The 26,382-nt window shown below is 37.5% G+C and overlaps 1 protein-coding gene and 1 non-coding gene across 2 annotated transcripts; both read right to left on the reverse strand.

Moving 5' to 3' along the window:
- Window positions 1-2,045: 2,045 nt before the first annotated feature.
- LOC138826158 (cytochrome P450 2C5-like) lies at window positions 2,046-26,034 on the reverse strand. The gene is made up of 9 exons (XM_070021256.1): window positions 25,827-26,034; window positions 23,659-23,821; window positions 23,345-23,494; window positions 22,642-22,802; window positions 21,139-21,315; window positions 18,137-18,284; window positions 11,332-11,519; window positions 5,931-6,072; window positions 2,046-2,567 (listed from the first exon to the last, which is right to left on the reverse strand). The coding sequence occupies exons 1-9, from the start codon at window positions 25,992-25,994 to the stop codon at window positions 2,386-2,388; spliced, it is 1,479 nt and encodes a 492-aa protein (XP_069877357.1). The 5' UTR covers window positions 25,995-26,034; the 3' UTR covers window positions 2,046-2,385.
- LOC138826233 (U6 spliceosomal RNA) lies at window positions 9,367-9,469 on the reverse strand. Its single transcript, XR_011371595.1, has one exon. It is a non-coding gene; the product is annotated as a U6 spliceosomal RNA (small nuclear RNA).
- Window positions 26,035-26,382: the final 348 nt, after the last annotated feature.

Here is a 26,382-nt window from a genome sequence, read left to right on the forward strand (position 1 = left end):
GGCTCCATAAATATAAGTTTTATATATTATACATTATTTATTTCAAATATCAAACACTCATATCCAATTTTTCCATATCTTGAAAGATGCACTGGCATATTTTTCAACAGGAAAACAGCAAGTTGTACAAAATGCTTTATTAGGGGCTGAGTAGCAGGTCTTGGGGATCAATGTGGGACCTGGGCACTGTCCTTGAGCTTTTTGCTCAAGGATACTGCTTTATCAGTTGAGCCACAACACCACTTCTGGCATTTTCGTGATGAATTGAAGGTAAGATTCTCATGGACTTTCCTGCCTGGGCTGGCTTGGAACCCCAATCCTCGGATATCAGCCTCCGGAGTAACTAGGACTACAGGCATGAACTAGCAGTACCTTATATTGAGCCAATTTTATGAAAACCATATATAATGCATGCTTATGTCCTGTATAAATACATCTTGTATATATAAACAGGCATAACGATCCACTGATACATGTACAGATTGTGTATGCATCTAGGCCCAAATATATGAGATTAATAATTGCTATGTACATATGACCATATAAGATGATGCTAAGCAAAATGAACCCCAAGACATGGGCACAAGAAGTTTTTCTTTGTTGGTGGTGTTTTTGTTTTTTTGGCTTTTTTTTTTTAACAATTACATTAGCAAGGTAATGAGTACATTTCTCTTTTTGTGTTTTTTAAATATATATATATTTTTTTAATTGTGAAAATACCATACAGATGAGTTACAATTACATGGGCAAGATAAGGTGTACATTTCTTCTCAAGCATTATTGCCTCTTCTTTGTTTCCCCTTCCCCTTCCTTCCCATACTGCCCCCACCTTCCCACACCCGATCCTCCTCCCCCCACCAAAGTTGTAAAGTTCGTTTTTCGACATAATGACTTGTACATCTCATTGTTGCAATGGGTTCACCTGTAATTTTTTTGTTTCTTTGGTATGTTCTTCCCACTATGATATATCCCCTGTTGTCAGTGTATTTGATTTTGGTTCCCTGCATCTTGTATATACTTTTATATAATTTTGGGAGGGAATGGGAAATGATAAGATGCTGAAACGAGGACACAGGGTAACCCACAGCAACAATGACACAAGACACTGTTGGAAATGAACTTTACAACTTCTGTGGAAGGGAGGATTGGGGGAGGTGGGAGAGAGAAGGAATAGTAGGAAAATATCAAAGAATGGGTTAACAATGGTCGACAAGAACATTGTTCTTGTCTCATTACCTTCCTAATGTAACAGTAACCTCTCTGTAAGAAACTTTACAATAAAATAAAATTTAAAATAAAATCCTGCATCAAGGGGCTTCCTTTTAGGAAAGAGTCCACCACAGATAATGAATGACGGTACTTTTCATGTGATACATGGCAAGGTAGAAGGAAGGGAAAATTGTGTGTTAATGCACAATTGTGAAAGTTTGAAGAATGAAATGGGAGGAGTGATTTCAGTGCCCTTATTATAATTGACATTACATTGATGTTGAGTGTAAAACAATGTGTACAAAGTAGAAAAAATAGATGCAGGAAATGGTCCAATCGGTAGAGTTCTTGTGTAGGAAGAACAAAGCCCTGAATTTAAAACTTAGTACTGCCAAAAGTGAAGGAAAAACTGGTATGCTCAAACTAAATTGTATGCAGCTATGAAACATCTTATAATGTACAATTGATGTGCATAAATACAAATAATAGAGCAAATGATTATAATATCTGGCTTTCAGTTGCAAAGATCAATTGACTAGAATACTTTGATTTTATTTTTTGTTCACACTAACACCAAAATAAAGATGTGAACACTAGCCTTTAATGTTTATTCTGTCCAAGTCTGTCTCAACTATTTTCCTCCAGGAGGAGATATTCTGCACATTGCTTTTGTACGTTAAATCCACATCTCCAGATATGACAAGTGATGTAGCTAAAGGGTTTTCCTACAGTCTCCCCCTTCCCATTCCCAGTGCTTGCTATAATGTTGTCAACATGGGACTCTAGTTTGTTTCATTGCTTCACTGAATTTTGAACAAAGGAGGACAGTCCAAGAATGACCAAAGGCATGAAAAATAATATTTATTATGGATGATATACAAAGAAAGCAGTCTGACCTGTCACACGGTAATTGTTATTTGCTTTTGTCATACTAGCATATTAGTCAACAGCATTAGAGAAGTATTGGCACGTGGAGTGGTGAATAAAACTATTACAAAGCATAAGAGATTTTAGATGTCATAGTGCAATTACACAGCAATCCCTCCAAAATAAAGAAGGGATCTTCCTGGATCTGGAGGGAGAGGGGAGATGTGGCAGGAGAAGGAGGTGAGTGGTGGCTCAGAGGAGGGAACTGCAGATTGCTGCACAGCTGGAGCCAGACAGCAGAGCTCTTCTTTACACTGGAATAAAGCAGAGCTTGTATGCTGGTGGCAAAGAGGCAAACCCATTCAGAACAGGAGTGGTATCGAGGTCCCGTGCATCCACGAGAGGTTTCAGGTTGAAGTTCTGTAAAATGGTGGTTAGGAATAAAAACAGCTCCATGCGGGCCAGGCCTTCTCCAACACAAATCCGTTTCCCTGAAAATTTTGTAAGAAAACCCCCCAAAAACAAAAAATAAGTCAAAGCAAGAAATGACTTAATGTATATAAGTGTGAGAGTGTGTTTGTAACTGATAAAAGAATGTGTCAATGTACTGAACGCCTTGAGTTCAAACTCCAGTAATGCAAATCTTTTTTAAAAAGAAACTTTGACTGAGCACTAGTCCCTCAAGCCTTTAATCCTAGCCACTCAGGAGGCTGAGATCTGAGGATCACGTTTGGAAGCTAGCCCAGTCAGGAAAGCGCCCATGAGACTCTTATCTCTAATTACCTACTCCAAACTGGAAGGAGTACTGTGACTCAAGTGGTAGAGTGCTCGCTTTGAATACAAATAGGCTCAAGCACAGTGCCCAGGCCCTGAATTCAAGCCCAACAACCAAGAAAGGTAGAAAGGAAGGAAGGAAGCAAGGAAGGAAGGAAGGAAAGAAGGAAGGAAGGAAGGAAGGAAGGAAGGAAGGAATCAAGGAAGGAGGGAGGGAGGGAGGGAAGGAGGGAGGGTGATAGAAAGAGAAAGACGAAAGAAAGAAAAGAAAGAAAGAGAGAAAGAAAGAAAAGAAAGAGAGAGAAAGAAAGAAAAGAAAGAACAAAACAATGAAAGAAAGAAAGAAAGAAAGAAAGAAAAAAAGAAAGAAAGAAAGAAAGAAAAGGAAGGGAAGTAACAAAAAGACAGAAGGGAAGGAAGGAAGGAAGGAAGGAAGGAAGGGAAAGAAGGAAAGGAAGAAAGGAAGGAAGGCAGGAAGGAAGGAAGGGAGGGATGAAGGGAAACTTTGAACTTTAGTTAATAGTAATGTGCCATTATTGATTTCCTTATTATAGTGAATGTACCATACTAATATATGGCACAGTTAGGGGAAAAGAGGAGTAAGCATGTAAGAACTCTAGGGACTTCCTTCTCGATTTCTCTATAAATCTAAAAACTGTTCTTGGAAAATAAAATTGACAAGGCCATACGAAATATACCAGCAAAAAAAACCAATGTGTCAATGTGCCTTTAGTGAATTACCGAATGCACAGAGAGCAAGAGATCTGTACAGACACCTGGGAATATGTAATCTTCACTAATACATTTGTTTGTTTGTTTTTAAAATCTGAGAATGGTAGCACAAGCACACACAAACTTGTAAGTCTAACATAGGAGATTAATGCAGAAGAATCTCGAGGTGATAACCACTTTTGTCTTCTCTTCCCTCTTTTCTCTTTCTCTATGCCAGGTTGTGGGTTGCCAAATTATTATGTCATTACTCTAATATGTTCCCTGCTAAAGGAAAGGCTCATAATTCCAGAAGATCTTTTGGCTTCCAATTGTACTTTTTTCCTGTGGTTGAGATAAGGATTTAATACATTCTGTCCTCAACCTTAAGACCTACTCCCATCCTTCTCTTTTAGTATTATCCCTACTAATCAGAAAGGAATGTGATCATGTGTTTTGGGATTTCCTCTTAACCTTTGTATCTATAGAATAGTAAATATGTAGGAGTGCAGGACATAGACCTATCCATGACTCTAAGTGGAATTCATCACATGTAAAATTAGTGGTAGGAAATACTGCTTTCCAAGTCAACACAGAAGTCAAATCTTGACACTGTCATTAACCACCCATGTGGGGTACATTAGTAAAATATCTGAGTCTTATTTTCTCCTAATATTAAATGGGGATGCTAATAATTCCTTCATGAAATGTTGCTGAGAAATTAAAATAAGAATAGATTAGGATTTATTATGATTTTAATCAAAATTTCATTATTTATTTATAAAAAGTTTGAGTCTCAGGTTTCAATGATACCCTTTGTATGTTCTAGAGACATCTATATTTTTCTAAGAAAACCCATTCATATTGCTCATGTGCACTGTCCCCAGAAAAATGATGAACACTTTTTGCATTTTAATATTGACAGCCCAACTGTCCATTTTATCAGCCTACATTAAATTACAAAGTTTAAGTACTACATCATGAAATTCCTTTTGGCTATGATACATTTCCTACAGACATCAAGACACAGACCACATTTCATGTCCTTTCTTGTGCTCTTTGTGTCCCTTCAAGCCATAAAATCCTCCCCTCATTCAGCTTCCCAAATATCATATTCAGATTTTCACTGACACTCAAATCATTTGAAACCATAATTTTCTCATTATTTAAAATGTTTCCCTTTGTGTAAAAAAGAAGTGAATTTTTGAAGAGAGATCACTGCCTTTCCCCATGGTATATATATGACAGATGTAAAGCAGATATCAAAGGTCAGGTCATTAGTTGGGTGCCAGTGGCTCATGTCTACAATTCAACTATTCGGGAAGCTGAGATCACAGGATCATGATTAGAAGTGAACCTGGGGAAAGAAAGTCCCTGAGACTCTTACATGCAATTATCCACCAAAAAGCAGAAGTATTGCTGTGGCTCAAAGTGGGAGAATGCTAGCATTGAGCAACAAAGGTCAGGAACAGGGCCCAAACCCTGATTTCAAGCCCCACAACTGACAATAAAAATAACCCCAAAACCAGACAAATAAAGAAACAAACAAAAAAGACAAAAAGTCATAGTGTCAGTGAAGGAAGGCTGCTCCCTGGTCAGACACATAGCACACATACTGCAGGTGTGGGGATACAATATCCAGACACATGTCTTAGACTGAAAGAAGAGCTGAGTGCTCTGTGATCATTGTGGGAAATCTACCAATATTTGACAGTTTCTGACAGTTTTGAAAAAAGTGTTCTGTTCTTGTGGTTCTTGACTTTCTTTCTAATGTTCTGCTCTGTCTTCTATCTACTATCTGTCCCTGTTGAAGTACCTTAAATGTCCTTAAATGTTGCTTATGCTATTTTCTGTTTAATAATCAAGTTCAAGAACATGACAAATGAGTTAATACTCCACCCACAATTCCTCATGTCTTGTCATCTGTGATGATCTTCCCTCACTGCCCTTTGGTGTTCTTCTGTGACTTATGGGAGAGATTCATTCTATATAGAAGCCTGGGGAGTGACAAATGCCACAAAAAGATGTGGGAAGGACCTCTGATGAGATCATCTTTTTCATTGTGAGTGAGGGCAGTCTAAATGAGTTTTACTGTTTAGGAAGAGATCATTACGATATATGTAAAGAAAGAAAGCCAGAATTGCTTGCTTTACCTTGTTGATCTTGGAAGAAATGCACAGAGAAACTGAGGTCTCGCTAATATGATCAAACAGTGGAGATGCATCATGAACAGAAAAGTGCTAGGGCATTGAGAGTGCTGCTCCTAATCCGGAGCTTCCAGGAAATACGCCAGCCCCAAGGAGGCTTTATGTAAGTTCCAACTGACATCCCCCCCAAAGTTATGCTGAGGTATGGAAATGAAATTGTATTACCTGCTGAGAAAGGCATAAAGTAGTTACTTTTCTTTAAGTTACCACTTTCATCCAGAAAGTGGCCAGGGTCAAACTTGTCTGGATTGGGGAATTCCTTGGGGTCATACAGCACAGATGTCAGTGATGTCAGTATGGATGTGCCCTGGGAACAATACACACAGATAACATAAGCTAATTAGGTAGATAGATAGATAGATAGAACTATAGATCTACATAGATTGATACATATATATACCTAGATCTGTATAAACCTATGCATATATATAAACTATACATATATGTATATATATGTAAATAGAGGCTCACACCTATAGTCCTAGATACTTAGGAGGCTGAGATCTTAGGACTACAGTTCAAAAACAGTTCAGGTAGGAAAGCCCATGATGCTGTTATCTCCAATTTGCAACTGTGGCTCAGAGTGGTAAACCACTTGAACAAAAAAGGTCAGGGACAGTGCTCAGGCTCAGAGTTCAAGCCTTATGACTCCCCCTCCCATGACCCTCACCAAAAAAACACAGAACACAAACAGTTAAAACGGTTACAGATACAATGAGAATCACTTAGTTCAATCTTCTGGTCTATAGGTAATGAAGACTTCCAACCAATGTACTAGCCTCAGAACCAAAATATATCAACACAGAATGTGTGGAAAAAGGCAAGTATCTCCAAAGTTTAACAATTCTATAGCAATAGACACAAAGGATATTGAAAAAGATTAAAGCACAAAGAACTCAAATGTATGATTGCAAGAAAAATTATTTCAAGTGGCAAAAACTCCTATGTTCCTGGATTGGAAAGATCAACATCGTGAAAATGGCAATACTTCCCAAGGCTATCTACAAATTCAATGCGATACCTATCAATATTCCATCCTCATTCCTCAAGGAAATAGAAGAGGCAATCCAAAAATTCATATGGAAAAATAAAAGACCCCGAATAGCTAAAACAATCCTCAACAGAAAGAACAGTGCTGGAGGAATATCAATACCAAATTTCAAACTCTACTACAAAGCCATAGTAATCAAAACAGCTTGGTACTGGCACAAGAACAGAACTCAGGACCAATGGAATAGAATTGAAAACCCAGAAATGAACCTACAGACCTATAGCCATCTAATTTTCAATACGGGAGCTAAAAAAGTAGAATGGAAGAAAGACAGCCCCTTCAGTAAATGGTGCTGGCAAAATTGGTTAACTACTTGCAGAAAACTAAAGCTAGATCCTTATATATCACTCTGCAGCAGAATCAACTCCAATTGGATCAAAGACCTCGGAGTCAAAGCAGACACCCTGAAAACATTACTGGATGGAAGAGGAGACACCCTAGGACTCCTTGGCACAGGCCAAAATTTTCTTAATAAAGACCCAGAAACACAACAAATAAAAGAAAGGTTGGACAAATGGGATTGCATGAAATTGCAGAGCTTCTCTATGCGAAAGGACATAGCTAGCAAGATTAATAGAAAGCACAGGATTGGGAGAAGATGTTCACTAGCCTTACAATGGATAAGGGTCTCATATGTAAAATATACCTGGAACCCAAAAACTTAAATCCCCCAACAACAAATCTTCCAAGAAAAAACTGACCAATAAATAAGTGGGCTAAAGACTTAAAGGAAACTTCTGTGAAGAGGAAAGAAAGATGGCCAATAGACACATGAAGAAATGTTCAACCTCTCTAGCCATAAAAGAAATGCAAATCCAAACAACATTGAGATACCACCTCACCCATGAACTCTAATAACAACAGATGCTGGAGGGGATGTGGACAGAAGGGAACCTTACTGTATGTTGGTGGGAGTGTAAACTTGTTCAACCACTTTGGAAAGTAGTATGGAGGTTCCTCAAAAGACTCCACATAGAACTCTCCTATGACCCAGCAATCCCACTTTTGGGCATTTACCTAAATGATCACAAACAAGACCACACTAAAGCTACCAGTATCACTATGTTTATTGCAGCATTATTTACCATAGCTAAGATATGGAACCAACACAGATGCCCCTCAGTAGGTGAATGGATCACGAAAATGTCTCCATCAGAAAGAATGACATTGCCACATTTGTTAGGAAATGGAAATACTTGGAAAAAATTATATTAAGTGAAGTAAGCCAGACCCAAAAAAACTTAGGTCCCATGGTTTCCCTTATTTGCCATAACTAGTATATGTCTGAGTCAAGCAGAAAAGCCCCGATAAGTTGATGTTAGGGAAATGAACTCTAAGATATGTATTCAAATGTTTTTTTCTTTCAGGCAATTGTTTTTAACATATTTATAAGATTATTTCTTTGTTGCTTTGTATGTTACCCCCCCACCTACATGGTATAACCCTTTCTTTCACTGTATTTGATGTAGGCATAATTTGTGGAGGGGAAGGGAAAAAACAAATCGTTTAAATAGGGATACAGGTGGATCCCTTTCAACAAGGAGATGTACTAGTCTTTATATAGAAAAATGAAATTTACAACTTTAGTGGGGGGAAAAATTAGATGGGGGGGCGGAGGGAGGATGGGACGGGATGGGAAGGGGAAACAAAGGAGGAGGCTACAATGCTTGATAAGAAATGTACTCATTATCTTGCCCATGTAATTGTAACACCTCTCTACAATATTTTCACAATAAAAATTAAAAATAAAAGAAAAAAATTATTACAACAAAATGATTTCAATACAATAAAAAGAACAAGTATAAAAATGAGTGAATTTGAAATGGATACAAATAAACAGCAACATGAAGTAAGACAAACAATGCAATATATAAATGAGGATTTCAATAAAGATACAGAAATTTTAAAAATAGTTAAACTAAAATTTTGAAAATGAAAAGAACTCAATAGAATAATTGAATAAAAACAACTCCATAGAAAAGAGTGAATCAAATTGAAACAGAATATCAGGGATCAACGAAAAAGTAGATAGATTAGTCAGATGAAGAACTAGGTGAAAAGTATGAAAAGATTATACAAGCCCACCTCAGGAACTTGAAAGGTCAAACCTATGGAACATAGACATAGAGGCTGAAGAAAAGGCCCATGCTAAAACAATACAAAACATAGTCAATAAAACGATGTGAGACTATTTCCTAAATCTTTAACAATCCAGGTACACGAGGTTTTTAGAACAGCCAATAGAGATCATATCCAAAAAGACTCACTCCAAGACATATTATAGTTATACATTAAATATTCAGAAACAGTAAACAGTACTGACAGCTGCCAAAGAAAAGCAATGAGTCATCTATGGTGTCAGGCCCATCAGCATAATACCAGATTTCTCAACAGCACAAACCTTAAAAGCAAGAAGGGCATAAAGCAATAGAAGGTCAACAACTACCCATCTAGAATACAATGACTGCATTTGCTTATCAGTCCTTCCTCCATTCCTGTGCCCCTAATGTCCCTCCTCCAGTGTTTCCATTGCCTGGTTTCCATTTTGATAAAAATACGGAATGATTCACAAATTTGAGAGTCACCCTTAAGCAGGGGCGTGCTAATCTTCTCTGTATTGTTTCTTATTATTATATGTGCTGCCTAAGACAGCACCACACTAAAATTTTAAACACATAAAAAGAAGAAACCTAGGCATTCACACTGTGAGACCACAGGAGGATACTTTGGAGAGAACACAAAGGTTCAATGCCTAGGTGCATCTGATCATACAAAGAAATATTTATTGGAATGAACTCCAGGAAATGCAAATGAGGGTTTTTTCCTTCTTTTGCTGTTTTTTGTTTTCTTCCTCTTTGTTTTGTTTGTTCATTTATCTGTCTTTGGGAGTGTAAGGGGAGGCACAGAAATGGAGGGACAAAGGGTGAACAAATGTAGCAGTGGCAATCACCAGACACTATGTTCAAAATGAACTGTACAACTTATGGATGGCGATGGGAAGGAAAAACTGGGAGAGAGCCAAGGAAGGGGTGGCAGTGTCCAAGAAGTAACCTACTCTACCTGAATTATGTAACTGTAACCCCTCTGCACATCACCTGTATAATTAAAACTTTTCAAAGAAGAAGAATCATTACAGAGAATAGATCTGATTCAAAATATTACCATGTTTATGTTCAGAATTCATACATATGTAAGAACACAGGGCAAACTTCCCTAATGTTATTTAAAAAAAACAAATCTACTTAAGATACCAGAATTGACTGTGAAATACCAAGCTAGAAATCTTTTCTGCCAATCATAATGAAACAAAGATGACCACTAAAATCTATTTTGTTCATACCATCCTGGCTACCAGTACAAAAATTCAACAAAGCACAATTATAGGCACAAGAATGGGAAAAGCAAGTAGAATCTATTAAACCAGATATTATGGTAACACACCCTACACTTCCGAACAAATCTACAGAGAATTCATTAGCAATGACTAGTAAATTTCATGAGTCTACATTTCATGAGGTCATCAGAATGATTAAAGCAATTATGTTTCTATATATCAGGTACAAATGATAGCAAAGGCATCATAAAAATAATAACAATCAAGCCAGGCACTGGTGGCTCATGTTTGTAATCTTAGCTGCTCAGGAGGTTGAGATCTAAGCATCATGGTTCAAAGCCAGCCCAGGCAACAAAGTCCATGAGTCTCTTATCTCCAGTTAACCACCAGATAACTGGAAGTGGAACTGTGGTGCAAACTGGTAGAGCACTAGCTTGAGCAAATGAGCTCATGGACAGTGCCCAGGCCAACAAGCACCAAGGCAATGAAAAATTAAAGTAGTAATAGGTAAAGCACTATGCATTTAAACAAAGTCTATGAATATATTTGTAAACGACTCTATTGAAAATAAAATATTACTTGGAAAATAAAGTAAGGCATAGGTAAATTGGAAGCATGACTCATTCATGAATTGAGGAAATCAAGGTAACATTTTCTCCCAAAGTTATCTATAACTTTACTGGAGGTATAATATATATCCCAGCACAACATCTTGGGAAATTGATAAGTAATAAGTTTATGTACTCATTTGGTAATACAAAAACTAAGCATAGCCAAAAGATCAAGGAGGAGGACAAGGAGAAGAAAGAGGAATAGAAGGAGTAGGAAGAAGAGGAGGAGGAACAGCAGTAGGAACAGCAGGAGGAAGAGGAGGAGGAGGAGCAACAGCAGGAAGATGAGGAGGAGGAACTAGAAGAAAAAAAAGACAACAAGACCAAGGGGAAGTCCCCAAAACAAAAAGAATTTAAGGGGCAGAACAAAGTTGGGATTCACAGTGTGGGAAACCAGGGATTATTTTGCATGTATATACAACCCCAAACTTGCTATACCACAACCTCTCCTGAGCAGCCAACTGTGAGACTTTTGCAGCTCTCTCAGGTGGTACGGAGGAGAGGAATCCTGCAGTGACCTCAAGAACTCAGGCTTTCTACGGAGGCTCAGCAGAAAAGAAACAAGCTCACCTTGGGAATGATGTAGTCTCTGAACTTAATGTCACGGGTCACTGCATGGGGCACGTTCATTGGTAGGAGATCAATGTATCTCTGGATCTCATGCAGCACAGCATCTGTGTAGGGCATTTGGCTCCTGTCCTGCATGCAGGGGCTGCGGTGCCTGCCAATCACATGGTCAATCTCTTCCTTCACTTTAGCTGGTGAGACATAATAAGAAATGGTGAAGTAAGGTTCAATGAAGTAAGGTTACTTCAGTTTTGGTGGGAGTGTAAACTTGTTCAACCACTTTGGAAAGCAGTATGGAGGTTCCTCAAAAGACTCCACATAGAGCTCCCCTGTAACCCAGCAATCCCACTTTTGGGCATTTACCCAAATGCTTATAAACAAGACCGCACTAAAGCTACCAGCACAATTATGTTTATTGCAACATTATTTACCATAGCTAAGATTTGGAACCAAACAAGGTGCCCCTCAGTAGATGAATGAATCAAGAAAATGTGGTATATACACACAATGGAATTCTTTGCCTCCATCAGAAAGAATGACATTGCCCCATTTGTGAGGAAATGGAAAGACTTGGAAAAAATTATATTAAGTGAAGTAAGCCAAGCCCAAAGAAACATAGGTCCCATGGTTTCCCTTATTTGCAATATCTAGTATATATATGAGTCAAGCAGAAAAGGTCAGATAAGGTGATGTTAGGGAAATGAACCCTAAGATATGTATTTAAATGGTTTTTTTTTCTTTCATGCATTTGTTTCTAAAGCATTTATAAGATTATTTCTTTGTTGCTTTGTATGTCTTTTCCCCACAGTATAACTCCTGCTTTCACTGTATTTGATGTCGGTATAATTTGTGGAGGGGAATGGGAAAAACAAGTCATTTAAATAAGGATACAGGTGGACCCGTTGCAACAATGAGAAGTACAAGTTGTCATGTTGAAAATGAACTTTACAACTTTGGTGGGGGGGTGTGTGGGGAGGATTGGGTTGAGGGGGTGGGGGAATTCTGGGAAAGGATGGGATGGGTAAACAAAGGAGGAGGCTACAATGCTTGATAAGATATGTACTCACTATGTTGCCCATGTAATTGTAACCCCTCTGTACAGTATTTTCACACACACAAAAAAAAGAAATGCAGAAACAGGAAGAAAGAGACACATTGATTATAGTAAGTCAGTGCTAAATAAATTGTGATAGTGAATCTTAACAAGATTTGAAGTAAAAAATTCATATCCCATGGAGTATTAAGACTTCAGCATGTACACACATCATCCTCCTGCTTAGTAGCCTTATAATGAGTTAATCAAGGCATAGAGGTTAGCTTCTTGTTAAGAAAAACACACAAAAAAGACTATTAATGTACATTTAATATTGTTTATATATTGAAGTAAAATTTATTTAGTACAACTTTATTTAATATGTAAGAAGTATATTATCATAGGAATGATATTCTTATAAAACTGCAATACTAAAACTTTTAAAATAAAGGGAATAAAATATTGACAATAAAAGTAAATTTTGAGGACACTATTATCTTCACTTATATCTCCAGATTTCACAAATCTCCACAAATATGAATGGTAATTCATGGCCTAGCCAACATAAATTGTTCTAAGTATCACTTTTAAGATGTTAATAAAATAGTCCCATTTTGTTCAAATTCAGAAATATTTTTGTTGATAAAAGAGATAATTTTAAAATAAAATGCCTTTCAAATTCTATTAGTTTATGGATACTAAGTAAATAATATGTCTTTTTAAAAAGGACTTTAGTTTTTTCTATAGCTGATATGAAGAGAAGAATATATTTCACAAACTAGGACATAATTAAGTGAAACTATGAATGAATGTATATTATAGGGATCGACTTTGGTCCAGACACATTGTAATGCATGAAAGGCTTGCTGAATTGAAACAGCTATTTAATTGTACAGCTATTTAATAATAAAAATGAAAACCTTTGTATGCATCTATGGAAGTGTCAGCATTAAATACTTTTGTACAATACATGTAAACTAATAAAATGCAGAAGAAGAAATGATAGTCCTCAAAGAAAAACAAAAATAAACATTATTTTTATTTTCAAATAATTAATATTTAAGCATTAAATAAACAGTGTATGGGCTGGGAAGGTGGCTCAAAGTGGAGCACTTGCCTTGCATGCATGAGACCCTGGGTTTTCTATTCCTCAGCACCACATAAGCAGAACAAAAAAGCTGGAAGTGGTGCTGTGGCTCAAATGGTAGAGCACTAGCCTTGAGCTGAAAAGCTGAGGGACAAGGCCTAAGCCCAGAGTTCAGGCCCACGACCGAACTCAAAAACAAAAAAACACAAATAGTGTATATCTTTGTGTATGCATGTGTACAATGTACAGTACTACTCCCATTATTGAACCACTTCCTGATGATATCCATATTGGACATCGTAGAATCTGCTTTGGAAAATTATGTTCATTTTCTAAACAATGATGCTTTCTTTTTTCTTTTACTGGACCTGCAGCTTGAATCAGGGCCTGGCTGCAGTCCTTGAGCTTCTTTGTGCTCAATAATATGTACTTTGTGCTCTACTACTTGAGCCAACACAACCACTTCTGGCTTTTTCTGAGTAGTTTATTGGAGAAAAGAATTTCATCGACTTTAATACCTGGCCTGACTTCAAATATCAATCCTCAGTTCTCAGCCTCTTGAGTAAATAGGAAGCCAGGTGTGAGCCACCGGTGCCCGATGCCCAGTTGATTTTTTAATCATTTTAGAGATTGATATCCTAGCATGGGAGGGTAAAATGTGCATTCACATATCTGTCTTATATATTTACCCACATCTACAACTAGGCACATAAAGATAAACATGTATGTTTCCCTTTACTTCATTCACAACAATATACTAGATAAAACATCAGTTTTTTTTATTTGAAAACACTGTACAGAGGGGTTACAATTACATGGACAAGATAATGAGTACATTTCTTATCAAGCATTGTATCCTCCTCCTTTGTTTCCATTTCCCATCTCTTCCCATCCTCAAGAGGCCATCCCCCAATCCACCCCGCCACCCCTCCCCCCACCAAAGTTGTGAAGTTCATTTTCGACATAACGACTTGTACATCTCATTGTTGCACTGGGACCACCTGTATCCCTATTTAAATGATTTGTTTTTCTCCTTCCCCTCCACAAATTATACCGATATCAAATACAGTGAAAACTGAAGTTATACTGTGGGGGAGGGACATACATAGCAATAAAGAAATAATCTTATAAATGTGTTAGAAACAATCACATGAAAGAAAAAAAAACATTTGAATACATATCTTAGGGTTCATTTCCCTAACATCACCTTATCTGACCTTTTCTGCTTGACTCAGACATATACTAGTATTGCAAATAAAAGAAACCATGGGAACTATGTTTCTTTGGGCCTGGCTTACTTCACTTCATATAATTTTTTCCAAGCCTTTCCATTTCCTAACAAATGGGGCAATGTGATTCTTTCTGATGGAGGCATAGAATTCCATTGTGTGTATATACCACATTTTCTTGATCCATTCATCTACTGAGGGGCATCTGGGTTGGTTCCATATCTTAGCTATAGTAAATAATGCTGCAATAAACATAGTCATGCTGGTAGCTTTAGTGTGGTCTTAAAACATCAGTTTTTGAACCAGTATTCAGTTTCAATCATTCTGGCTCAGCAATATTATTCCCTGGGTGGAAATTAGAAATGCATTCCATTTATTGTACTTCCCATTTCTTTCTTATCAGTCCGTTCATGCAGCAATTCGTGTGTAAAACACCTAGAAATACATGATCAGTAATTGAGAATTCTGAGACTCTTGTCCATGTCTCCTTCATTCTCAGTGTCTTTCTTCCCTCCTTGCATCATTGGTTTCTGGTTTGTTTTTATGTGGGTGTTATCTGAGCAGCCTCAGTGAGTTTCAGATTACACCATAACCTTCTGTCCTGGTTTCTGGAATTCATGATTTCCTTTTTCCTTAACTTGGTTTGAGATAACTGAACAAAATGCATTACACAATATTATACCATATTGTGTGAAAAAAGAGAAAATGGGGTATCAAGTTTATGGCTGATATGGAAGTCTACTCTCCCATCTTTTCTTTTTACTCTCAATAATATTTTTTTGGGGGGGGGGCCTGTATTGGGGCCTGAACTGTGGGCCAGGGCATCGCCCCTCAGCTCTTCAGCTCAAGGCTAGTGCTCTACCACTTCAGCCACGTGCCACTTCAGGCTTTTTTCCTGCTTATGTGGTGCTGAGGAATCAAACTCAGGGCCTCATGCATGCAAGGCAAGTGCTCTACCACGGAGCCACCTTCCCAGCCCACCCTTAAGAATTATGATGCAATCCCATCATCTCTTGATATCTGACCTAGTTGTGTCTTTCTGAAACTTGTGATGATCTTTCTAACCCTGGTATTCTGGAATGCTACAACTTTATGCTGAGTGAAGGCTTTTATCCCTTTATTCTGCTGGACACTTAGAGAGAATTTTCTATCAAATTGGTAAAATATGGAGGTTCTTAGAGTTCTTCATTATGGACAAATTTCAGGAAAAAAGACAGATAGTAAGTTATGCATCACCTGCAGGGGATGTGGTCAAAGAGGAAACCTATGCATTGTTGGTGTGAGTATAAACTTGTTCAACCACTTTGGAAAGCAGTATGGAGGTTCCTCAAATGATTACACATAGAGCTCCACTATGACCAAGCAATCCCCGTTTTGGACATTTACCCAAACAATCACAAACAAGTCTATACTAAATCTACCAGCACAACTATGTTTATCGCAGCATTATTCACCATAGCAAAGACATGGAACCAACCTAGATGAACCTCCGTAGATGAATGGATCAAGAACATTTGGTATATAATATATATATATATATATATATATATATAAAATATATATACATAAAACTAGTATATGTCTATGACTAGCACAAAAGGTCAAAAGCTATGTACATATGAACATACAAGGTGATGCTAAGTGAAATGACCCCAAAGATAGAGACACAAGAAGTTTTACCTTTTTTGCTGTTGTTTTCAACGTATTTATAATATACTATGTGATATTTTTATTTCTTTGTTATGTTCTTCCCCTATAGTATAACCACTGTCTTCACTGTATTTGATTCCAGTGCCCTGCATCTTGTATAAACATTTTTCTAATTTGGGGAGGGGAAGGGAAATAACAAAATGCTGAAATAGGATACAGGTTGACCCATTGTAACAATGAGATGTACAAGACACTATGTTGAAACCAACTTTACAACATTGTGGGTTGGGGAGGGAGGAAGTTGAGGTGAGGAGGAAAGGAATGGTAGGGGAAAAACAAAGGAGGAGGTAACAATGTTCCATAGGAAATTTACTCATTACCTTTTTCATGTAACTGTAACTGTAACTGTGCCTTTACAATAAAAGATATATACAAAAAATTATGCATCAAAAACAAGAGGGCTTGGCCAGGCCTCTCAACTTTATACTTCACTGTATTTACCCACAATTTCTGAGTACAGAGTTCTTTGTACAGGGAAAAGAGAGAGAGAGAGAGAGAGAGAGAGAGAGAGAGAGAGAGAGAGAGAGAGAGAGAGAGAGAGAGAGAGAGAGAGAGAGAGAGAGAGGGAGAGAGAGGGAGGGAGGGAGAGAGAGAGAGTCTTCCTGGTGTGCAGAGAGTTTTTCTTTTCACCTAAAGAGTGGAGGTGTGATAAGAATTTGAACACGGAGAGTCTGTTTGCTAAATTCTTTTCTATTTTCTTTGATATTGTTACGTCTAAATAGGAAACTTTATGAGGTTGGGGATGTGGCCTAGTGGTAGAGTGCTTGCCTACCATGCATGAAGCCCTGGGTTTTATTCCTCAGTACCACATACACAGAAGAAGGCAGAAGTAGGGTGTGGCTCAAGTGTAGAGTGCCAGCCTTGAGCAAAAGAAGCTCAGTGACAGTACCCAGCCCCTGAGTTCAAGCTCAGGAATGGCAAAATAAAAAGGGAAAAACTTTATGGGAATTTTGGAGACATAGCTTGGTTTTTCTTCCCTCAGAACTATTCCTGTTATCACATTTAGGTGAAAGCAACATGTGTCTGGCTCAGTTATTTTATCACAGTTACATCTACTCTGAGTATCAGAAGTTTGGTAGACATCTTATACAGTTAGTATTCTCTTCTCTTTTTTGTGGTGAGAGGTCTAATTCTCATTTAAATTATTTTATAATATCTCCTAAAACTTTACATAGTGTTTCTACACCTAAAACTCTATAAATACAAAACAACATTGAAAAAGATAAAATTTACAGATGCCCTTGTAAAATTCTAACTTTACCAAACATAAGTTTTATGGACTTAGACTTCTGTAATTGTAAAATACCTTCTGGTATGGCATCTGTACATTTCTAATGAGAAAATATTCAGGAATGGAATTTATCTCATACATCCTCATTAATTTTTAGGACTTGTACTTATGCGTTGGTGACAAGAGATCTCTTGGGCCTATGGCAGCATAAGAATAGTCAGAATGAGGAAAAATATATAGAAGAATCCACTGTAAACGCTGGAGTTTTTGGTGTAAAATCAATATGTTATTGTATGTCAATTTATGCTAGAGCAGTTTTCGAATGATTACCTGCCAAAAAACCCAGACACAAGACAGTCTTGCTGCTTTTCCTACTACATTGTTCTCATCACTTGTCTCTGATTTCAGCTGGTGGCACAGGATGATGAGCTGTGAGACATATCTGACAAGGCATATCACTAGCAGCATCTTTCCTATATTTTCCGAAGTTTCACCTAGGTCTCCCCCTGTGCTCCTACCTGTGACGTGAGAGTGCTTCATCAGGAGCAGCAGGGAGTATCTCAGTGTTGTGCTCGTCGTTTCTGTCCCAGCACCAAATAAATCCGATGCAACCATCGTCAAATTTTCATTAGTAAATTCCGATGATTCCTTGTGATTTTCCTGCTCCTAAGATTTGATGCAATTATATTATTTTCCAGCACATTTGATGACAGTGAATTCACAATAACTCACAGTGGTATGAAGTTGGAGAGTAAAGGAATAAGGGCAATGCACAATTGACAGTGGGATGGTGACTAGTTTAGACTAAGTAAGGCTTCAGGCTTCCTGGGCTGTCCTGACTCTAACTGATCTGGTGCTGTGACTGTATTTGAGGTTATGAAACTCATCATTCATTTAAGCTACTAATAACTGAATTTTCTCTAAATATTGAAAGATCAGAAAATTGAATACTGCAAGTAGGAAAGTTAGGGACATAGGTGTTGTAAGCCTGAAGCAAAAATCTGCAATTAAAATTTTTTTGTAGTTGATGTTATTGAACAGTGTGTGGGCATTGTCCTTGAGCTTCTTTTCTCAAGGCTAGTGCTATACCACTTGAACCACAGCTCCACTTCCCACTATTTTCTGTTTAATTTGGAGATAAGAGTCTCAAAGACTTTTATGTCCAGACTGCCTTCAAACTTTGATCCTTAGATCTCAGCCCCTTGATAGTAGCTTTACAAGCATGGCTCCTAATTGCAATTTAACTTCTTGTATCACACATTTGCATATGCTCAATATTGCTTGTGAAAATGCTAAAAGGCAGCAAAACTTAGGAGTCACAAGGAATGAGAATGGGTTCATCAAAATACGATGAGTTAGCAGATGGGAAGCACCAAGTCAGGTGGTCTAGGGAACCTGAGTAGGAATGACTAGGAATGCATGAGCTGAAGAGACACTAATCATGAAGACAAAAAGTGTTCACATTAACTTATCATTGGAACAAAGGAGAGAGGATGGATGAAGCAGTGCCAAGGACTGAGAAGATGGCCCAAAACCAACTTGTCAACAAGGTTGCAGGTTTAGATGTTGAATGAGGAAATCATTAAATGGTCAAAATACATCATTTTCTAACTGGTCTCTGGGCCAACATTAAGTCCATCATGCTTTTGTAATCTCCAGATAACTTACAGTATGTCTAATAATATGTAATTAAAGCAATGAAAATGAACGGATCCTCTCAACATTTGTACTTTCTTGGAAAAGAGTCATCTCCTTTGACTATATCAACATCACATGCTTTGAAAGCTGGTCAAGTTAAACAAACTTTGGTAATATCTACTTTATGTACTTTTCTATGATCATCAAACTACAGGTAATCTTAAATCTTGAGGTCGACTTACTCTAGAATAATATGTTCAAACACCAATATTAAAGCTTCCATCTGTCACAATAAATTTGGAGATTTAATAGTTGCAGGTCACATAGACTATTATACTATAGGCTATATCAATGTTGAAAAATTAATGGAATTCTAAATGAACAAAAATCGAATGATTCCATGTCATGGACTAAAGCACTAATTTTATCTCATATGCTATCATCATTAAGGAAAAGTTAATATGACTATGATAAATAAAAGAGAAGAGAGTCTGTCATGAACAGATCTACCATACAAGAAGTGCTAAGGGGAATCAACTTTCAAGTAGAAACTAAAGCATATTCAACAATAAATTCACACCAAGTCAAGAAATACATATCCTTGTTAAATATAACCAAACAGAAAATATGAATGTTAATTATACTATTTTTTTAGTCAACCTATTTTTAGATTATATACATTTTTTTGTCTGTTGTGGGGCTTGAACTCTGGGCTTGGGCGCTGTCCTTGTGCTCTTCAGCTCAAGGCGAGCAATATAGCACTTGAGCCACAGCACCAATTCTGGTTTTCTAGTGGTTTATTGGAGATAAGAGTCTCACGAACTTTCCAGCTCGAGCTGGCTTTGAACCTCGGTCCTCAGATCTCAGCCTCCTGAGTAGCTAGGATTACAGGCGTGACCCACCGGCACCGCTACATATTTTTTTTTTAAGGGAAATATAGGAGGCAATAATCATAGATGAATTCTGTGGATACCCAATGTATTAAATATGTAATATATGACAAAAACAACCAGGGAAGGATGCAATTGGAGGGGGGAAGATTAAAATTATAGTCAGACAATAATTCATTCTAATTTCACACTAACTGTGGTAAGTGTGTTATAGTCATCCGATGGTACATTATAAGGATTAAAACTTTGCTTAGTTGATTGCAGTATTTTATATATGTATATAATATCTATATTATCTATGCATTATCTATATGTACTTTACATATATATTCCATATATAACATACTCATTATATGTTTATGTGATAAAACATAAGGAAAACCTCTAAAATCTATATAAAGAAGATGAATTAGTAAACAGAAGAGGTGAATTTGATTAAATTACATTATATGCATCTTTAACATATCATAATAGAAGCCTTTGCACAATAAATTTGTTAATAAAAATGTGAAAAGCATAATAAAATGATATTGTGATATATATATTTTTTTCAATACCACAACTGAAAATCCTTTATAAGGAAGATTAACTATGACCAATTAAGGATAATTCCAGAATTATTTCTTCAAAACCAATTCTGACTTAGAGAAATTACATAATATTCACATATTCTATTCTATACATTATATAATAATGAAACCCATCTTTACATAATGACACATATTTAGCAGGAAAATTGTTTCTATTCACCTGCTATGTGCATTCTGCTTCTCCTTATTATATTATTTTATGTAAAAAGAGTAAATGTATCCTAATTATTTGAGAAATTAATTTTAAGTTTCCCAGGATGCTTAGTGTAGCTTCCTTTATATAACTGGTAACTTACTTTTCAAGCACTGCTGCTCTGTTTAAACATCTCCAGTAACACAGACTAATTGATATGTCACAGAATGCTCAAGGATTCAAATAAATGTGATTTTTGTCATTTTTACCTGTTTCTTTTTAATAAGGAAACAATCAATCAAGTCTCTTGGATTGTTAACATCCAGTGATTCTTCATGGTCATTTATTTTCTTCAAAATGTAATTATTTATATCATCAAAATTTTTTAATAATGTTTTATGACTTCCTGGTAGATAATCAGTGAGACCAGGGAAAAGGTTGTAGATCTAAAAGCAAAAGTAATAACTTATTAAATATATTTGCATATACATACTATATACATATTATAGAAAACTTGGCTGCAAATAAAAATGACACATGCCTTCTGTCTTGAAGGGAAATTCAAAAGGAACATATAAATCAGAGGGGTTCAAGGATACCCTAAAATTCAGTCTCATGATAGAGTATCTAGCCTCCCTGTGATCATAGAGTTATTAATTTTACAGAGTTTAAGCCATGCCAAACTCTATAAAACATTCTGAAGAATTTTATAGTTCAATTTTGTCATTTCTCCCCATTCTACTTCATCATCTAGGTTCACAGTAAAATCAGCAAACACTCTGACGTTACTCAGTGATTCCTAGTAGTTTCTATTGTTGCAAATATGCTTCTTTTCTGAGGAAAAATACTTCTGCTCAGTAATAGCATGAATATGAGATGTCTGATTGGAAAACAAACCTGTGGGAAATGTAAGCTTTCAGTAAGCACCTGGATATCCACTGATCCACCAGGCATCTATCAGGACCTGAACAAAGCAATTTATAGGAAAATCCCTTTGGGATTTATTGGGAAATATCAAATTAATTGCTTAAGTTCATTAGCTTGAGTAAATCCTAAAGATTTAAACATCTTTCTGAGCTGATTACTTTATATTGTTTTTCTTCCATTTCTATTATTATAGGTTAGCTGTCAAAGGTTCTCATTTTGACATGTCCCTATATAAATAAAATGCATTTTTCCTTTTAGTGCCAGGACCAGGGTTTGAATTCAGAGCCCCAGACTCTTGCTTGGCTTTTTTGGTCATGACTGGTTTTTGCTGACTATTTGGGAGATGGATTCTGTCAGACTTCTCTGCCCTGGCTGGCTCAAATCCTTGATCTTCCAGGTCTCACTCTCCTGAGTAACTAACGTTTATGAGCCAACAAGGCCCAGGTATACAATACATCTAGATGAGATAATATATCTAGACTCTTCTTCTATTCTCCCTCATCATTTCCTTCCCTGCTTCTAAAAACAATTTCAACATGCTTCATTTTGGAACTGCAGAAAATGAACTAGACCCATATCTATTTCCCTGAAGTAATATCAATTGCAAGTTGATCAAGGACCTTAAGATAAAACCAGAAATATTGAAGCTACTACAAAAATAGAATAGACGAAATGCTAGACTGTGTGGCCATAGTCAGTAACTACCTGAATGGCACTCTACCATTCTTTAGGTAGCACTGTTGGGTCCAAGTGTTCACCTTACTGTTGGCTCTTTATTTAATTTGGGTCTGTTGAAAAAAAAAAAAGACAAGTGTTTTCTTAGGAAGAAAAGATCTTGGCTTCACCTGCATCCATGGTGAGCTCAAAATCTTGACATTGTCATTGAATTTCTCCATCAAGTTCAGGAGGTTCTGGTCTTTATAATCAAAACGATTCTGGAAAACAATGGAGCAGATGACATTGCAGGGGGCACAGCCCAGGATGAAGGTAGGGTCACAGGGTGAGCCTGAAGATTTAGAAACAAATGAAATATACATATGAAATACTGTACTTAACCTTTGTCATCTTTACCATTTTATTACTATTTTACTTGTAAATTCCTCTAACAGCCAGCCAAATATCCCATTTGCATTAAACCTGCATATCTTTTACCTGGAGCCAGAGTTAGCCAGTACCCCAATTATAGCATAAAACAAGCAAAAAAACCCCTACAGTCCTAATTTTTGATTGGAAAACAACCCATTTCTGAAACAGAAGGGACTTATTAGAGCCTTTAATATCCCTCTCTAAAATAGTGATACAGGGCTGGGAAAGTGGCTCAGTGGTAGAGTGCTTGCCTTGCATGCCTGAGGCCCTGGGTTTGATTCCTCAGCACCACATAAGCAAAAAGAAAAAAGCCGAAAGTGGCGCTGTGGCTCAAGTAGTAGAGCACTGGCCTTGAGCTGAAGAGCTGAGGGACAGCGCCCAGGCCCAGAGTTCAGGCCCCAGGACTGGACTCCCCCTGCACAAAAAAAATAAATAAAAATAGTGATATAAAGCAGCTCCCACCCTTGGTTTTCCTCAACTCCTCCACGAGGCAGCGGGCTTCCTCTTGAACACGCTCTTCAATGCTCCTCTTCCCCATCCCAAAATTCCGCAAGGTCATGAGTGAGAAGCGCCTCATCTCTCTCCATCTGTGTCCATTGCTGAAAACAATTCCTAAATGGAGGGAAGCAGAAACATGGATGGAGAAGTCAAGCAAGGAAAAGGAAGCTGACAGATGGCAGGTACAGGGATGGCCAAGCTTTGGCTCTTTTCCCATCCTCCTTATCGACACATCCTCTGCCACCCACACAAAAGTGTACATAGATATGTACACTAACCAAGGCCTCTGTTAGCTTTTTCAGCCCATGGGAGCCTGCCTCTTCCAGAGAACTCCTCCCCATGGTCAATCAGAGCTTCCTTCACTGCTTCATAGCCATACAACACCACAGTGGGCTTCATGCCCAAATACAGAGTGAACACAGGGCCATAGACTTTTGAGAACTGGAAAATGAAAAGAAAACAAATACTCGTGAAAGAAGTCATTATTTGTTCCTAATAGTGAGCCTGAGCAAAACTGATATCATCTTTATATTTTTATGCTTCTTTATTTTGTCAAACACTGTTATACCGAAGTCCCAGAGACCCTCCAACCACCACCGAGAGACCAGGGAAACCGAACTGCAAAATGTAAGGCTTATTTAACAAGCCAAGGCTCAGGCCTCGTCGGGTACCCCCCGACACAGCAGAGGAAGGGAGGGGGCCCCGAGTAACAGTATAGCTGGGCTTATAAAGGCAAAAATGACAAAATTACAGCAATGATATGATTAAGGACAAGTTTGATTGTAATTGGTCAGGAACCCGATGTCTGCTTGAACCATCGAGGCTGACGTCTCCCGTGGTTAATCTTCTACTGACTGGGTTTCGAAACCATCCTGTTCTGGGGTGTTCTGCAAACTTTAAATAACAGTTCCCAAACATTTTGCACAGACATGTTATTGTTTAACACATTTTTGCAACCTTCGCAACATTAACTTAGAACAGGAATTAGGGACTGACACAAGTTAACTTTTAGAAGCTGTCATACATTGGCTTTAGTTTGGTTCTTACAACATAACTTAAGATATTGCAAAGATCATATGTTATAAAGGAGGTTTATTATAGCTGTCACGTAGAAATGGCCTATAATTGGCCATGCATTGGACAAGGCAGTTGAAGCACCATTATCATTCATCTTCAAATCAAAACACACAGAAGGCTTGTCATGATTCACAAAGAACAAAACAAAGGTCTGTGGATTCTAAATTCATTTCTAGAGCCGCAATGATAAGGCTTATTGGACATTCCATGCTTGGTATATGTTTAATTCTCATTTGTACTCCTAACCAGTGTCAGATTACTGCTTTCAGAGGAAGATATTTTTTTGTTTTGTTTTGTTTTTTGTTTTTTGTCTGTCGGGGGCTTGAACTCTGGCCCTGGGCACTGTCCTTCAGCTCTTCACCTCAAGGCGAGTGCTCTACCATTTGAGCTACAGCGCCACTTCCAAGATTACTGCTTTCAGATAACCTTTGAAGCTCTTACTGATGAGAATAGTACTTCTTTGACAAACAAGAGAAACTGCAGTTTTAAGTCATCACAGGTGTTTCTATAGGCAAGTGCAGTTTGGGATCTATCGGTATTAGAAGCAGAGGGTGGGCCCCGCAGAGGCTGCCCTAGTACATGAAACATCCTCCCAAACAATTTCTCACCCAGCAGCATTTTTTGCTCCAGACAAAGTTTTATGCAAAAATCCAGGTGGACTCTGATACCATCAGTATCCCCTAAATGGTCTCGTGTCTTTATGTTCTCTCATCCTCACAGATAGTTCCTTTCAATCAATCACAGCTTCTCAGAGAAGTTAGCTTTCATGATTAAAAAAAAAATCAATGTCTAATATGCTATATGAGTTTTTCTTTCCTTTTTTTTTTGGTCCGGTCGTGGGGCCTGAACTGTGGGCCTGGGCGCTGTAACTCAGCTCTTCAGCTCAAGGCTAGTGCTCTACCACTTGAGCCATAGCACCACTTCTGGCTTTTTTCTTTTTGCTTATGTGGTGCTGGGGAATCGAACCCAGGGCCTCAGGCATACAAGGCTAGCACTCTACCACTGAGCCACCTTCCCAGCCCACTATATGAGTTTTTCAAATGAACTTTTAATCACAGAACTTTCCTTACCATGGAGCTTCAGGAATAAAAACATCATAAATTTGACTATCTAAATATATTGGGAGAGCCATCCATAACCTTTGCAATGTTGTGGCTGAGACTAAAATAGACAGTAACCCACTCACATAATACATTAGTTCATTCCATGATTAAAATACAAACTGGAAAAGTCACAAGCATGTTACACTTTATACAAGGATTTTGTTTTATGATAACAAATCATGCTATTCTACCTTCAGCACTACATTTAAAATATGGTTTCATTCATATCTGTCAGAGAACATTGGCCAAACATGAAGAGTACTTACTTTGGTTAAAGATTTAGTGATGTCTTTAATATCAACCTGCAGTATATTTCCAATAATTGGGATAGGAGTGGGACCTGGAGGGAGCTTCTTTCTCCCAGAGTTCTGTCTCCATATGGAAAAGAGAAGAAGACAGGAGAGACCCAGCACCAGGACAACTACTGGACCCATTGAGGCCTTCTCTTCTTCTGAGAGTACTGTGAGCTTGCAGGGCAGACCTTTTATAATGCTCCCTGAGACTGTAGGTGTGCCTCTTCAATGTTTTAGTCATGATTAGGTAGAAGTTTACTTTAACCTCTCTTCTGATTAGACTTTGTCCTGATGATAGAGATAAAAGTAGAATGACCTGTACACATGGTCCCTCTTTCCAGAGGCCATAGAGGCAATTGTGATTTAGTTGCACTTGTTAGCGATCAAATACTGCTACTTAAAATACAAACCTACCTGCTCTCAATGTTCAGCTATGGTTGAGAAGTATTAAGTCAACAACTTGAACATTATTCAAACATGGTATTCATTTTTTAAAAAATTTTTGTTGCTATTCTAAGGTAGATGAACA

This window comes from Dipodomys merriami, unplaced genomic scaffold, assembly GCF_024711535.1.
Source record: "Dipodomys merriami isolate MVZ:Mamm:240054 unplaced genomic scaffold, mDipMer1.0.p SCAF_14, whole genome shotgun sequence".
Classification (NCBI taxonomy): domain Eukaryota; kingdom Metazoa; phylum Chordata; class Mammalia; order Rodentia; family Heteromyidae; genus Dipodomys; species Dipodomys merriami.

Bases quoted from the DNA above. Each gene is read 5' to 3' on its own strand.
- LOC138826158 (XM_070021256.1), bottom strand. From the start codon at position 25,994: ATGGGTCCAGTAGTTGTCCTGGTGCTGGGTCTCTCCTGTCTTCTTCTC. The intron at 23,495-23,658 runs GTTAGTGTACAT...CCCTCCATTTAG, and splicing joins AAAAGCTAACAGAGGCCTTG to GAATTGTTTTCAGCAATGGA. The intron at 2,568-5,930 runs GTAATACAATTT...CAAAATTTTCAG, and splicing joins CTTTATGCCTTTCTCAGCAG to GGAAACGGATTTGTGTTGGA.